Source organism: Oncorhynchus keta, chromosome 2 (genome assembly GCF_023373465.1).
Source record: "Oncorhynchus keta strain PuntledgeMale-10-30-2019 chromosome 2, Oket_V2, whole genome shotgun sequence".
NCBI lineage: Eukaryota > Metazoa > Chordata > Actinopteri > Salmoniformes > Salmonidae > Oncorhynchus > Oncorhynchus keta.
Window position 1 is genome coordinate 44,408,518 of NC_068422.1, and position 16,039 is coordinate 44,424,556.

General features: G+C 42.6%; 1 protein-coding gene across 1 annotated transcript; it reads left to right on the forward strand.

Moving 5' to 3' along the window:
* Positions 1 to 2,503: 2,503 nt before the first annotated feature.
* elovl6l (ELOVL family member 6, elongation of long chain fatty acids like) lies at positions 2,504 to 6,475 on the forward strand. The gene is made up of 4 exons (XM_035798126.2): positions 2,504 to 2,749; positions 3,321 to 3,452; positions 4,347 to 4,498; positions 4,689 to 6,475. Exons 1-4 carry the CDS (start codon positions 2,652 to 2,654, stop codon positions 5,114 to 5,116), a joined length of 810 nt encoding a protein of 269 aa, XP_035654019.1. The 5' UTR covers positions 2,504 to 2,651; the 3' UTR covers positions 5,117 to 6,475.
* Positions 6,476 to 16,039: the final 9,564 nt, after the last annotated feature.

Consider the following 16,039-nt stretch of genomic DNA (forward strand, 5'->3'; position numbering starts at 1 on the left):
AGGCATAGAGCAGAATCTTCACCATGAACAACCTATGCAGATACAACTTCCTCTATATCAGAGTCAAATGGGTTCAGCGCCAGATTGTCAGACATAGCGTTCTCTTGAATATCTGAGGGAGAAATGAAGCCCATCTAATAACTCATGTTGTACATATGAGTGCTGCATATCTGTACAAGTTTACATTTGTACAAGCTTTACATTAATTACAATGTTTGGTGTGATTATGGTCAGTACCTCACTGTTTTATATGCACTGAAAAACATACACCTAAAGATAATTACATCTAATCTCTCAGTAACAAAATAGTGTGTGATCTATCTACAGTAACTCACTAGGCAGAGGCTCCCACTCTCTAAGGCTGACAGCACTCTTTCCATTTGCACAGTCTGCAAATTGTATGTTTGACTCAGACTCTTCCTACAGAAGCAACGAAACAATAATGTTTGAAATACACTTATACAACACACAGACTCAGTCATTAACAGTTTAAACACATACATAGACAGTTTGAAAAATGTACAGCTTGTTTTGACTACTGCTATTGCATCTCACAAAAAAAATAATAATAATAATAATAATATATATATATATATATATATCTTCAAAATAAATGATGTAACCTTGGGATAATTTGCCTTCAAACCGTCAGCTATGGATGATGTATTTTCCAAGTGAAACAATGAAGCGATGCTCTGCCGATCTAAAAGGAAAGAGGGCATTGTTACAACAGTATGTGAGACCCTGCAGTCAGTGTAGACTTAACTTAGCCAGGGATCACACGTTCAAGCAAGTTAACGGCACACAGAGTTAGGCATCATAGAGAGTGTACATTTGGATAAAGTTGACTGTGGTTCAACGGGGGGTGGTTCTTTTCTCTTCAGCCTGGCATCAGCTAGAGCGTCAGATCTTCTTCTGGCCTCCATGGAAACTCGGACAGAGTCGTAGATAAACACTGGTGAAAAAAGTCCAGGCACAGACCAAACGTGATAACATTGTTGCTGCAACATACCCCAGCTGCTGCTCATTTTAATACACAAAGCAGATCTACATTAAAGCTATATCAATATCAACTGATGAACAGTACATTTCCATGCAGTAAAAAGACAGCAGAATGTTATGTAGCTACTGTACCTATCACGATGAAACCATAGAAAAAGAGGCCCAAAATCATGTTAACTTTCACAAGTGGCTCGAAGTAAGTGGGGTCTGTCAATATGTTGACTCTGGGTTTGATTTCATTCTTTGTTTTTGGAGCTTTTCCCCACAGTTTGAAGACGTGATCATTGCCTGCACCGGAACAAAATGTACAATCCGTTTCAAAATCCATTTCACAATGGGATTTTACAATTCAGCAATTGTGAAATTCACACAGGTTTGTTGCATTCACACAAAGAGTAGGAACAGAATAAAGGGCAAATCACCTTGTGATGCTGTTTGCTTCTTGTAAGTCTGTAGAACAGACATTAGAGACTTCACAAGCCCCTGGGGGACTTTAGCATTTGTGTAGGGTTCGGGATATCCTTGAGTCACCTGGTCCAAATTACCTGGAGAAGTACCATCTGTGGGAAATCAGAGGAAAATGTCAAATGTTGCCACAACCCAAGCTTAGACATTTGCCTCTCTGACTTCATTCTGTTACCGCTAGGCCTAGACTAACTTCTGGATTCCTGTCTCACCTTTCACCAGCAAACTCTCAAATTGTCCAAGCAATGTGTTTACAAAATGGGTCGGTTTTGGGGTTGTGACATCGGGGTTGTTCTGAACAGGGTTGATCAAAGTCATGTGCTCCAGCGATGATGAGGAAGCAAAAACATTTGCAGGAGTTGGCTTAGCAAAAACTGGCTTTAGGAGACAGAAAATAAAGGCCAAACATAAAATCTTGATATTGCACAGCCCTTCCTTGTGGGCACGCTGTGACATTTTGATGACAAATATAGCCTAATTCTCAAAGACAATGAGTAAACATGAACAACTCAAACTACAAGCTGACTCGCTGTGTGTTATACAATTAAGTGTGTGGGAAACTGAACATTCTGGAGCTATTTTATGTACCCAGCTTGCCCATCGGCATGGTAACCAAACTGTCCTCACTATTTATGACATCAATCAAATTGTGTGCTCAAGGATTCTTTTCAAATTCGGCGGGGGAGTTGCCAGGTTATGGGGGTCAAAGACTTAAGACACATTCAGATCAATCTGACCAAATCTGGCAACCTGTTATCTGCAGCACAATTAATTGTCTGTCTGCCACGTGCGTCGGCATTTTCGCAGCTACAAAGTAATAATGTGTAACCTGCAAAGTTAGCATACCTAAATAATAAATTATATGCCTACTGTTAGTTCTGTGAGTTTTCCTTTGGGTAAGCATTTTATAACGACCCTGTTCGAAACCAAAATTCCCCAAGTATCCTCCCACAGTGGGAGGAGAGAGGGCAGGGCAGAAGCCCATCATAGTCCACGCCCGTATATAGTAAAGGTGTTATTTGTGCGTAAGTTAAATCAGGTGTGAGAAGAGTAGTGGTGGAGAGGACGCATGTGCGCGTTTATGATTAGTCTAACATCAGTCTAGGTAGCCTCCTATCTACTGGGATTTTAAATCACAGAGAATAAATTATACATAGCCTAGTTTAGAGAGAGCAAGACCGAAAATGAATGAGACTGAATATCATCAAGTGCCACTTTCTCAATATGGTTTCGAGCAGCAATTTGACGAGCGAGGCGCTATCGAATGGATGCAAGAAAACTGGTATGTTTAACATTTATTTGGTTTCAAAATAATGATGAAATCACTTGGTTCGTGTGGTCGAACAGGACAGCTGAGTTAGGGTCAGGTGTCGCCCTTGATCACTTCAAATTGAAGAGCGGCAGGTGTGACGTCACAATTCTGACAGCCTACGGTTGAAGCCAACTATATTATACAAATGTCTTTACCACCTTATTACTCAAATAGCAGCCACGTTGTTCTGTTCTGTTGCTTTTGAAATTAGAATATCCACCTCTAGTAGTGGTTTACTCAGGATGTCTAGTAAAAAAAAGTCAGCTAAACAGCATGTGAAAATATTTTGTACAAATGTAACATTTCATTTCAAGCCAACCACTATCAACAGAAGTGGCTAGGGCTGATTGCTTTAGTCAAATTTCACACATCACCATAGTAAACTGGGTGTGCCATGTTAAATACCTTCAGCATGAGTAATAGTGAATGTAAAAACATCAAAGTCCTAGGGTGTGCTCAATCACTGAAATGCATTGCAGCTGACTAACCTTGCCATGGGCACAATCGAAGGAAACTTACTGACATGTTTCTCTCTCACCAGGAGTAAGGCTTTTTTGTTCTGTGGCCTGTATGCAGCGCTGGTCTTTGGAGGCCAACATTTCATGAAGGAGAGGCCTAAACTTAGTCTGCGCAGACCACTGGTGCTGTGGTCACTCAGCCTGGCCATCTTCAGGTGAGTTAACACAGAACACCCACATTTACCTCTGACATTTGAGTGAATGGAAGATGTACACGGTCTGTTTGCCAACAGTAATCTTGTCAGGTCTCTGGAAACTGAAATACCATACGCTTTAAAAATGTATTGTGGACTTTAAAAAAAAGTATTTTGTTGTTTTTTTACACTTGCCAACAAGTCACTTTCATTATGCATCCATCTGTTAACAATCCTGACGGTAGAAATGTGGTTTAAGGAGTTAGTGATGTAACTTTAGTGAACTCAGAGTTCAACTCGGGGAACACCGGATTCACAAATGGCTCAACTCTTTAGCCAGGTATATTTGGCAACAAATCCTTCAGAACTTAACCTGCCAGTGAGCAGGTAACTCGGGGGGCTTACTCCATTTGTCCTGAATGAAGTGTCTGCGCTATGAGTTGCGGACCAAAGACATCAGTTTCCCTCATTGTAAATGTTGCATCATCCCCTTCATTTGAGGAATGGTTGCTATTTATTTTGATTTGAACACTACTAATGACAAAATGCATTAACTTCACACAGCGAATGTTATGGATGACTTAATATAATAACTTAATTGATAGGTGTGTGGGGGGGGGGTGTAAAAGGTGATTGATAAGCACACCAATGACTACATTAAAGCTAAATAATACAAATAAAGATGGAACTACAACAAGCCTATTTCAAACCATAGCCTGCTGACTTTGCAAGCTAATTTGTTTCATTGTGATTTTGGCACAAATGAACACGTGGCACCGACTCAGCCATAGATTGTTTCAGCATGCTCAATGAATAGATTGACTAGACATACACTTAGCAGGCTTGTAACATCGTGTGCAACTTAAGTTTTGCTCTTGCCCTCTAATGCAATGCTTAACTTTATTTTAATTGCAGTATCATTGGAGCAATTCGAACAGGATGGTACATGCTGTATGTCCTCTCAACCAGCGGTTTCAGACAGTCTATATGTGACCAGAGCTTCTACAATGGACCAGTGAGCAAGTTCTGGGCCTATGCCTTTGTCCTGAGCAAAGCCCCTGAACTGGGTAAGAACCGGGGATGGAACTGCCAGTCGTTTGTCTGAACTTGGCAATTTGTCCACTCCTACCACGAATGTCTAATTTATGGCAAACCATATAACTTAGTCGAAGATGTGCAGTAAATGTTTAAGTGCGTCTGCATGTCTGGGACCATAACTTTGTCGGCCCTGATGTGTCCTCTCAATGACCTCCACAGGCGACACGGCATTCATTGTGCTCCGTAAGCAGCGGCTGATCTTCCTGCACTGGTACCACCACATTACCGTGCTGCTCTACTCCTGGTACTCCTACAAGGATCAAGTGGCTGGAGGTGGCTGGTTCATGACCATGAACTACTCTGTTCACGCACTCATGTATAGCTACTACGCGGTGCGGGCAGCTGGCTACCGGGTGCCACGCCCCTTTGCCGTGGTCATCACCACCTTCCAGATCGCTCAGATGGCCATGGGGTTGACGGTCAGTTGGCTGGTCTACCACTGGATGCAGGAGGGGGACTGCCACTCCTACCTGAACAACATTATGTGGAGCTCCCTCATGTACCTCAGCTACCTGCTCCTCTTCTCCTCCTTCTTCTACCAGACCTACATGAAAGGCAAAGGTGGCAAGAGCTCCAAGATGGACTAAATTGCGGGGGGAGGGATTGCTACGTTGCCTGACGGGGCCCAGTTTTAAGATTTTCGCGACAATGGCAGCGATAAGTATCCATTCCCTATACACCTTATGCCATTAGTTTACCAGCAGTGAACTATTTTCCTGAACCTGTCAAGTGACCTCCACTCTCTGAAGTGTTTACAGAAATGTTTTCATGAAGATGTTGCTCTTTGTATCATACTTCCGATCTGTGCTTTTCAAAAGGCACATGTAATGGCACCCCCTGCGAGTTTCTGTTCAGGCTGGTGTGACTGGTTTTCATACACATTTTCATTGTTCTCTTCTGAGCTTGTCAATGGACCAATAAGAGGGCTGGCAGCTGGTACGCCCATACCCAACCCCAATATTTGGCATTTCGCATTACCTTGGATCAGCCTACACCAGCATATTTCACTGACTGTCTCGTAGGTGTGGGCCTTTGGTTTCTCTGAACTGGTTTCCAAAACTCACCCTGTGAGATATTTGGTCACTTTCAATGGTGTAGTTGTGTTCTAACTCAAAGGAATCTTCCTGAAAGCAGCTACTTGTCGGGTGTTCATATAAATCTATTTATTTATTTGATCTTATGATGGCAGCTGGAATAGTGCCGGAAAAGTCCAACTTTCCCATGGTCTCTCACTGCACAATTATTCCTTTTTTTTTTTTTTGCACCAGAGATGACTAGTTTATTTTTGTGCTCTTAGGATGCAACACAGGAGTGGTTTTTGGTTTCACTCACTTTCTGGTGAGAATGCTGTGTATCCTGAAAGGAATTCCTAACTAAAAGAAAAGCCTGTTCTGCTGTGAAAATGTTAGGTATTTTTGTTCCACCTCATTCTAAAGTTGTTTTTTAGAAAGGGAATGTTGAGCTTTGTTTTTAAGTAGCTGGAGACTTGGTATCTTGACATGCATATATTTGTCTTGCTGATAATTCAGTTCTGTTTATTTAATGAATAATATTTATTGGTCTTTACAGGTTAAAGGGAGTATGAATGTATTTTGTTCCTTGGGGGCTGAGCAAGATACTTTTATTATGCTCAGCGTTAAACACCATTTTCACTCAAACTAAACTTGCCAGTGGAATTTGAATGCCATGTTTACATTTTGTTAAAATTTGCAGCAGAAAAAAGCTAAATGTATTTTAAGATGTGCCAAATGATGCTGAACAACCCTATGTCAATATTATCTGTATGTATTGTCATATTGAGCAGATGGCCATCAGCCGATGAATTCTGTGATCCTGATCCGACGTGTTTGACATTGACATGTACTACGTGTTATAAATGAAAACGGACCAACTAAAGCCGTCTAATATTTGAAATGTACTATAATAAAGCACTCTTTTGAAATCTGTTTTTAAATCCTGTGATTTGCTATAACCCGGTAAACAAGCAAGTAGGTGGCAGATGTTGTCCTTGTGTCCCAAATGAGACGTTTGTAGCTTCTTTCATTGCTAGCTACAGTCAGATTGACTACGAAAGAACTTGACACGTTTTAAATCATTGTTTGTTATACAGCCAAGTAGCTACATCTGGTTAGTGACATAGGAAAAATGTCACTGGGGGGGGAAATGAGGACTGATGTACAGTAATTCATTATTGGCTTTCATTGCTACGGCAGGAAATTTGAAATACACTGAACAAAAAACAGCAGTTTATGAACTGAAATAAAACATGCCAGGAATGTTCTATACATACTTTCTCAATGTGCACATGTTTACATCCCTGTTAGTGAGCATTTCTCCTTTGCCAAGATAATCCATCCACCTGATGGGTGTGGCATATCAAGAAGCTGATTACTCAAGTCCACCTTGTGCTGTGGACGAAAGGACACAAATGTGCCATTTTGTCAACGCATTGCCGCAGATGTAAGTTTTGAGGGAGTGTGCAATTGGCATGCTGACTGCAGGAATGACCGGAGCTGACTGTTCATTTCTCTACCATAAGCCACCTTCAATGTTTTAGAGAATTTTGCAGTACCAGCCTCAAATGTAACCGCCAGCCCAGGATCTCCAAGGCTTCATCTGCAAGATCATCTAAGACCAGCCACCCGGACAGCTGATGAAACTGTTAGTTTGTACAACCAAAGGATTTCTGAACAAACTATCTCAGGGAAGCTCATCTGCATGCTTGTCTTGACTGCAGTTTGACGTCATAACTGGCAAATGCTCACCTTCGATGGCCACTGCCGCACTGGAGAAGTGGGCACTTCACGGGTGAAACCCGGTTTCAGTTGTACCAGACGGGTGGTAGACTGCTTGTGTTGTGTGGGCTAGTGGTTTGCTGATGTCAACATTATGAACAGATTCCCCGATGGTGGGGTTATGGGCAGGCATAAGCTATGGACAATTGCATTTTATCGATGGCAATTTGAATGCGCAGAGATACCGTGACGAGATCCTGAGGCCGATTGTCGTGCTATTCATCCACCGCCATCACCATGTTTCAACATGATAATGCACGGCCCCATGTTGCAAGGATCTGTAAAAAAATCCTGGAAGCTGAAAATGTCCCAGTCCTTTAATGGCCTGCATACTCAGACATGTCACCCATTGAGCATGTTTGGGATGCTCTGGATCGACGTTATGACCGCATGTTCCAGATTCGACCAATATCCAGAAACTTTGCACAGCCATTGAAGAGTGGGACAACATTCCAGAGGCCACAACCAACAGCCTGATCAACTCTATGCGAAGGAGAAGTGTCGAGCTGCATGTGGCAAATGGCGGACACACCAGATACTGACTGGTTTTCTGATCCACACTAACTTTTTTTTAAAGGTATCTGTGACCAGCAGATGCATATCTGTATACCCAGTTGTGAAATCCATAGATTAGGGCCTAATGATTTTATTTCAATCGACAGACTTCCTTATATGAACTGTAACTCAGTCAAATCTTTGAAATTGTTGTATGTTTAGTATATTTTTGTTAAATGTAGTATTTTTGACAAAGAAAGTTGATGAGCAAGCAGGTAAGTGTGATTAATGTTCGTACAGCACTTACAGTATGTACTGCTGGTGAAGAATTATCTTTACGTTTCAACATTTATTTAAATTGTATCATAAAATGCTGAATTGTTTCATGAAGATACACACTAGCATTAAATGACACACATATACAAAGTATTTTGCAAAATGTAAAGACATTTTCAGATATACCACTGGTTTAATATAATTTATGTCAGAACAACAAATCATCTGCAAGCTGTTACCAGAATAAGTCACTCATTCATGGCTGTGCCAGCACTCTTTTGTTCCAGAATGTTCTGTATGGCATGTTCAGGAGCTTTCTGGCCCATCTTCTTCCAGCTCTTCTGCAGCAGGAGGGTATTGCTCTTTCCCTGGGTGATGAGGCAGTGGGGAAACCATAGCCCTTTCAATTGACCCACTACATCATTATGGCCCATGTCCAACAGCATGGTCACACTCCCTGTCAGGACAACAGGTGGACAGATAACCAAGATAAAATGTTCTTCTGGTTGGATCAAAAGGGACAAGAAGCGAATCTGAGAACAGGCACTGACAGCATTGTCAAAAACAATACTAGGGAAAAACGGTTTTAACTGAAGATTGGTGCGATACTGATGAGTATAGTCCGATATCAAGGTCAAAACAATAACTTTCTGACGGGAGTAGGGTTTACAGGAGAGGGAAGAGGAGTGAGGCTCACCTACCTGGGCAATACACAATATAAACAAAAGTATGTTGACTAGAGGTCGACTGATTTATGTTTTTTCAACGCCGATACCGATTTATTGATAGACCAAAAACAATTTTTTTACAAATATGTTTATTTGTAATAATGTCAATTACAACAATACTGAATGAACACTTATTTTAACTTAATACATAAATAAAATCAATTTAGTCTCATAAATAATGAAACATGTTCAATTTGGTTTAAATAATGCAAAAACAGTGTTGGAGAAGAAATTAAAAGTGCAATATGTGCCATGTAAAAAAAGCTAATGTTTCAGTTCCTTGCACAGAACACTAGAACGTATGACAGCTGGTGGTTCCTTTTAACATGAGTCTTCAATATTCCCAGTTGAGAAGTTTTAGGTTGTAGTTATTATTGGAATTATAGGACTATTTCTCTCTATACCATTTGTATTTCATAGACCTTTGACTATTGGATGTTCTTATAGGCACTATAGTATTGCCAGCCTAATCTCGGGAGTTGATAGGCTTCAAATCATAAACAGAGTTGTGCTTCAAGCATTGCGAAGAGCTGCTGGCAAACGCAGGAAAGTGCTGTTTGAATGAATGCTTACGAGCCTGCTGCTGCTTACCACTGCTCAGTCAGACTGCTCTATCAAATATCAAATCATAGACTTAATTATAATAAACACACACAAATACGATCCTTAGGTCATTAATATGTTCAAATCCGTTAACTATCATTTTGAAAACAAAACATTTATTCTTTCAGTGAAATACGGAATCATTCCGTATTTTATCGAACACGTGACAACCCTAAGTCTAAATATTGCTGTTACATTGCACAACCTTCAATGTTATGAAGTTCCGCACTGCTAAAGCTAACTCTCTCTCCTCTGCTCTCATCCTTCTAGACCTATCGGCTGCCTTCGATACTGTGAACCATCAGATCCTCCTCTCCACCCTCTCCGAGTTGGGCATCTCCGGCGCGGCCCACGCTTGGATTGCGTCCTACCTGACAGGTCGCTCCGACCAGGTGGCGTGGCGAGAATCTGTCTCCTCACCACGCGCTCTCACCACTTGTGTCCCCCAGGGCTCTGTTCTAGGCCCTCTCCTATTCTCGCTATACACCAAGTCACTTGGCTCTGTCATAACCTCACATGGTCTCTCCTATCATTGCTATGCAGACGACACACAATTAATCTTCTCCTTTCCCCCTTCTGATGACCAGGTGGCGAATCGCATCTCTGCATGTCTGGCAGACATATCAGTGTGGATGACGGATCACCACCTCAAGCTGAACCTCGGCAAGACGGAGCTGCTCTTCCTCCCGGGAAGGACTGCCCGTTCCATGATCTCGCCATCACGGTTGACAACTCCATTGTGTCCTCCTCCCAGAGTGCTAAGAACCTTGGCGTGATCCTGGACAACACCCTGTCGTTCTCAACTAACATCAAGGCGGTGGCCCGTTCCTGTAGGTTCATGCTCTACAACATCCGCAGAGTACGACCCTGCCTCACACAGGAAGCGGCGCAGGTCCTAATCCAGGCACTTGTCATCTCCCGTCTGGATTACTGCAACTCGCTGTTGGCTGGGCTCCCTGCCTGTGCCATTAAACCCCTACAACTCATCCAGAACGCCGCAGCCCGTCTGGTGTTCAACCTTCCCAAGTTCTCTCACGTCACCCCGCTCCTCCGCTCTCTCCACTGGCTTCCAGTTGAAGCTCGCATCCGCTACAAGACCATGGTGCTTGCCTACGGAGCTGTGAGGGGAACGGCACCTCAGTACCTCCAGGCTCTGATCAGGCCCTACACCCAAACAAGGGCACTGCGTTCATCCACCTCTGGCCTGCTCGCCTCCCTACCAATGAGGAAGTACAGTTCCCGCTCAGCTCAGTCAAAACTGTTCGCTGCTCTGGCTCCCCAATGGTGGAACACACTCCCTCACGACGCCAGGACAGTGGAGTCAATCACCACCTTCCGGAGACACCTGAAACCCCACCTCTTTAAGGAATACCTAGGATAGGATAAAGTAATCCTTCTCCCCCCTTAAAAGATTTAGATGCACTATTGTAAAGTGGCTGTTCCACTGGATGTCATAAGGTGAATGCACCAATTTGTAAGTCGCTCTGGATAAGAGCGTCTGCTAAATGACTTAAATGTAAATGTAAATGTTATGTCATAATTATGTAAATTTCTGGCAAATTAGTTTGAAACGAGCCAGGGACCCAAACTACTGCATATACCCAGACGTGACAATTTCCCTAGTTAATATTGCCTGCTAACATGAATTTCTTTTAACTAAATATGCAGGTTTAAAAACTATTCTTCTGTATATTGATTTTAAGAAAGGTATTGATGTTTATGGTTAGCTTCATTGATGCAACGATTGTGCTTTTTTTTGCCAACGCGCTTTTGTTAAATCATCACCCGTTTGGCGAAGTAGGCTGTGGTTCGATGATAAATTAACAGGAACCGCATTGATTATATGCAACGCAGGACAAGCTAGTTAAACGAGTAATATCATCAACCATGTGTAGTTAAACTAGTGATTATGTTAAGATTTATTGTTTTTTTACAAGATACATTTAATGCTAGCTAGCAACTTACCTTGGGTCCTTGCTGCACTCACATAACAGGTGGTCAGCCTGCTACGCAGTCTCCTCGTGGATTGCAATGTCATCGGCCATAATCGTCATCCAAAAATGCCAATAACCGATTGTTATGAAAACTTGAAATCGGCCCTAAATAACCAGCCATGCTTCTAATGTGGACACTCCTTCAAATGAGTGGATTCGACTATTTCAGCCAAACCCGTTGCTGTATAAAATCAAGCACACAACCAAGCAATCTCCATAGATAAACATTTGCAGTAGAATGGCCTTACTGAAGAGCTCAATGACTTTCAACGTGGCACTGTCATAGGATGCCACCTTTTCAACAAGTCAGTTTGTCAAATTTCAGCCCTGCTAGAGCTGCTCCAGTCAACTGTAAGTGCTGTTATTGTGAAGTGGAACGTCTAAGAGTAACAACGGCTAAGCCGCGAAGTGGTAGGCCTCACAGAACGGAATTGCAGAGTGCTGAAGTGTAAAAATCACCTGTCCTCGGTTGCAACAATCACTACCGAGTTCCAAACTGCCTCTGGAAGGAATGTCAGCACAAGCACTGTTAGTCGGGAGCTTCATGAAATGGGTTTCCAAGGGTGGCAGGTAGCCTAGTGGTTAGAGCGTTGGGCCTAAAACCGAAAGGTTGCTGGATCGAATCCCAGAGCTGACAAGGTAAAAATCTGTCGTTCTGCCTCTGAACAAGGCAGTTGTTCCCCGGGCGCCCGAAGACGTGGATGTCGATTAAGTCAGCCTCCCACACCTCTCTAATTCAGAGGGATTGGGTTAAATGTGGAAGGCATTAAGTTGTACAACTGCCTCTGGAAGCACAATAACTGTTTGTTGTGAACTTAAGGAAATGGGTTTTCATGGCCGAGCAGCCGCACACAAGCCTAAAATCACCATGTGCAATGCAAAGCGTCGGCTGGAGTGGTGTAAAGCCTGCGCCATTGGACTCTGAGGACAGTGGAAACGCGTTCTCTGGAGTGATGAATCATGCTTCACCATCCGAAGGATGAATCTGGGTTTGGCGGATGCCAGGAGAACACTACCTGCACGAATGCATAGTGGCAACTGTAAAGTTTGGTGGAGGAGGAATAAAATAAACAGGGGCTGTTTTTTTATGGTTCGGGCTACTGTAGGGAAATATTAATGCTACAGCACACAATGACATTCTAGAAAATTCTGTGCTTCCAACTTTGTGGCAACAGTTTGGGGAAGGCCCTTTCCAGTTTCAGCATGACAATGCCCCCGTGCACAAAGCAAGGTCCATACAGAAATGGTTTGTCAAAATCGATGTGAAAGAATTTGATTGGCCTGCGCAGAGCCCTGACCTCAACCCCATCGAACACCTCTGGGATGAATTGGAACGCCGACTGCGAGCCAGACCTAATCACCCGAAATCCATCTGAATTATCAACAGCGAAACGACAGTAAATGCATGTAGATAGCACAATACAAGGTTAAGGCACACACATTGTACAAAAGTGTATATACCCACCTGAATGACTTCCAGTCAGTGGTGGTAAAAGTACCCAATTGTCATATTTGAGTAAAAGTGATACCTTACGAGAAAGTTACTCAAGTGAAAGGGTTCGATCCCAGGGTGTGACACAGCCGGCTGTGACTGGGAGACCCATGAGGCGGCATACAATTAGCAGAACGTCGTCCGGGTTGGGGGAGGGTTTGGCCGGCCGGGATGTCCTTGTCCCATCGCACTCTAGTGACTCCTTGTGATGGGCTGGGGATTTGCAAGCTGACCTCAGTCGCCAGTTGTACGGGTCGTGTTTCGGGGGACGCATGGCTGTCGACCTTCGCCTCTCCCAAGCCCGTACGGGAGCTGCAGTGATGGGAAAAGTCTAACTACCAAGTGGTTATCAAAAAATTGGGGCGAAAAAGAGGCAAAAGTTAAAATAAAATAAAAGGGAAAGTCACCCAGTAAAATACTATTTGAGTAAAAGTCTAAAAGTATTTGGTTTTAATGTACTTAAGTATCAAAAGTAAATGTAATTGTATCACAGCAAAGCAGACGGCACCATTTCCTTGTAAAAAAATGTGGCCAGGGGCACACCAACACAGACATTATTTACAAAATATGCATGTGTTTTGTGAGTCCGCCAGACCGTAAGTGTGTGAATTTCACAATCAATTGTGTGCTAAGCATTTAAAATTTAACGAGTACTTTGAGTTGTCAGGGAAAATATTTTCTTTAGGAATGTAGTGAAATAAAATTAGTCAAAAATATAAATAGTGAAGCACATATACCCCAAAAACTGCGTAAGTAGTGCTTTAAAGTATTTTTTACTTAAGTACTTTCCCACTGTACACAATACATTCTAAGGCCAGGATTGGACAGTCTTCCCAAACAAACGTGCATAGCTAGCCTAGCAACATACTACTTAATGTACATGACCAATGAGCTAAATGTCAAGTGAGGTGCTTTATCATGATGTAACATACAGTGTGTAACCATGTAAACAAACATTAAATAGGCCAGTTAATAGAAATATATATATATATATATATACACACATACAGTGGGGAGAACAAGTATTTGATAACCTGCTAAATCGACAGTGTTTCCCACTTACAAAGCATGTAGAGGCCTGTAATTTTTATCATTGGTACACTTCAACTGTGAGAGACGAAATCTAAAACAAAAATCCAGAAAATCACATTATGATTTTTAAGTAATTCATTTGCATTTTATTGCAAGACTTAAGTATTTGATACATCAGAAAAGCAGAACTTAATATTTGGTGCAGAAACTTTTGTTTGCAATTACAGAGATCATACGTTTCCTGTAGTTCTTGACCAGGTTTGCACACACTGCAGCAGGGATTTTGGCCCACTCCTCCATACAGACCTTCTCCAGATCCTTCAGGTTTCGGGGCTGTCGTTGGGCAATATGGATTTTCAGCTCCCTCCAAAGATTTTCTATTGGGTTCAGGTCTGGAGACTGGCTAGGCCACTCCAGGACCTTGAGATGCTTCTTACGGAACCACTCCTTAGTTGCCCTGGCTGTGTGTTTTGGGTCATTGTCATGCTGCAAGACCCAGCCACAACAACTTCAATGCTCTTACTGAGGGAAGGAGGTTGTTGGCCAAGATCTTGCGATACATGGCCCCATCCCTCCTCCCCTCAATACGGTGCAGTCGCCCTGTCCCCTTGCAGAAAAAAAATCCCCAAAGAATGATGTTTCCACCTCCATGTTTCATGGTTGGGATTATGTTCTTGGGGTTGTACTCATCCTTATTCTTCCTCCAAACACGGCAAGTGGAGTTTAGACCAAAAAGCTCAATTTTTGTCTCATCAGACCACATGACCTTCTCCCATTCCTCCTCTGGATCATCCAGATGGTCATTGGAAAACTTCAGACGGGCCTGGACATGCGCTGGCTTGAGCAGCGGGACCTTGCGTGCGCTGCAGGATTTTAATCCATAACGGCGTAGTGTGTTACTTACGGTTTTCTTTCAGACTGTGGTCCAGCTCTCTTCAGGTCATTGACCAGGTCCTGCCGTGTAGTTCTGGGCTGATCCCTCACCTTCCTCATGATCATTGATGCCCCACGAGGTGAGATCTTGCATGGAGCCCCAGACTGAGGGTGATTGACCGTCATCTTGAACTAATTCCATTTTCTAATAATTGCGCCAACAGTCGTTGCCTTCTCACCAAGCTGCTTGCCTATTGTCCTGTAGCCCATCCCAGCCTTGTGCAGGTCTGCAATTTTATCCCTGATGTCCTTACACAGCTCTCTGGTCTTGGCCATTGTGGAGAGGTTGGAGTCTGTTTGATTGAGTGTGTGGACAGGTGTCTTTTATACAGGTAACAAGTTCAAACAGGTGCAGTTAATACAGGTAATGAGTGGAGGAGGGCTTCTTAAAGAAAAACTAACAGGTCTGTGAGAGATGGAATTCTTAATGGTTGGTAGGTGATAAAATACTTATGTCATGCAATAAAATGCAAATGAATTACTAAAAAACGATACAATGTGATTTTCTGTATTTTTGTTTTTGATTCCGTCTCTCACAGTTGAAGTGTACCTATGATAAAAAATGACAGACCTCTACATGCTTTGTAAGTAGGAAAACCTGCTTTCACAAGCAATACTGTGATGAATAAAACAAGTTTTTGTTATATATCCAGCAAAACTATTTTATATAGATCTTGGGACTCTCATCATCGTTTTATCAACAGCGCTTTGAGCAGTATATCTTGGGGTTTCGGCTGCCTTGGAGTCACACATGGCACAAAGCCTCCCCCTAGTGGACAAGATAGACAATTACTCAGCAATTTACTCAGGTTGGAACTATAACCTGCAGTGTTGATTTTCAAACCCTGTGCAGCAGATTATGAGGTCTGCAGTTATCTCTGTATCCTTGTTGGTCACGATCACCAATTCCTTGTGGGTTATATTGAGCTCCAGGTCAGAAACTTTCTCCCCTAGTGTCAGCTGGAAGGGTGAAGTCATAGGGGGACATTGTGAAATACACAAGTGAAATTACATTACAGCAGGTGAATAACACCGCGATTATAATAAATATGTTTAGCATGTAACAGATGATCAAAGACTCAAAGGTTTACACTATTTATTGACTGTTAGTGCAAGTCACAACATACATCCTAATTCTATAGGATATCCAATAATGAGGAAG

Coding starts and splice junctions, on each gene's coding strand:
- elovl6l (XM_035798126.2), top strand. CDS start 2,652: ATGAATGAGACTGAATATCATCAAGTGCCACTTTCTCAATATGGTTTC. Junction 3,453..4,346: donor CTCAGCCTGGCCATCTTCAG/GTGAGTTAACAC, acceptor TTTTAATTGCAG/TATCATTGGAGCAATTCGAA. Junction 4,499..4,688: donor GAGCAAAGCCCCTGAACTGG/GTAAGAACCGGG, acceptor TGACCTCCACAG/GCGACACGGCATTCATTGTG.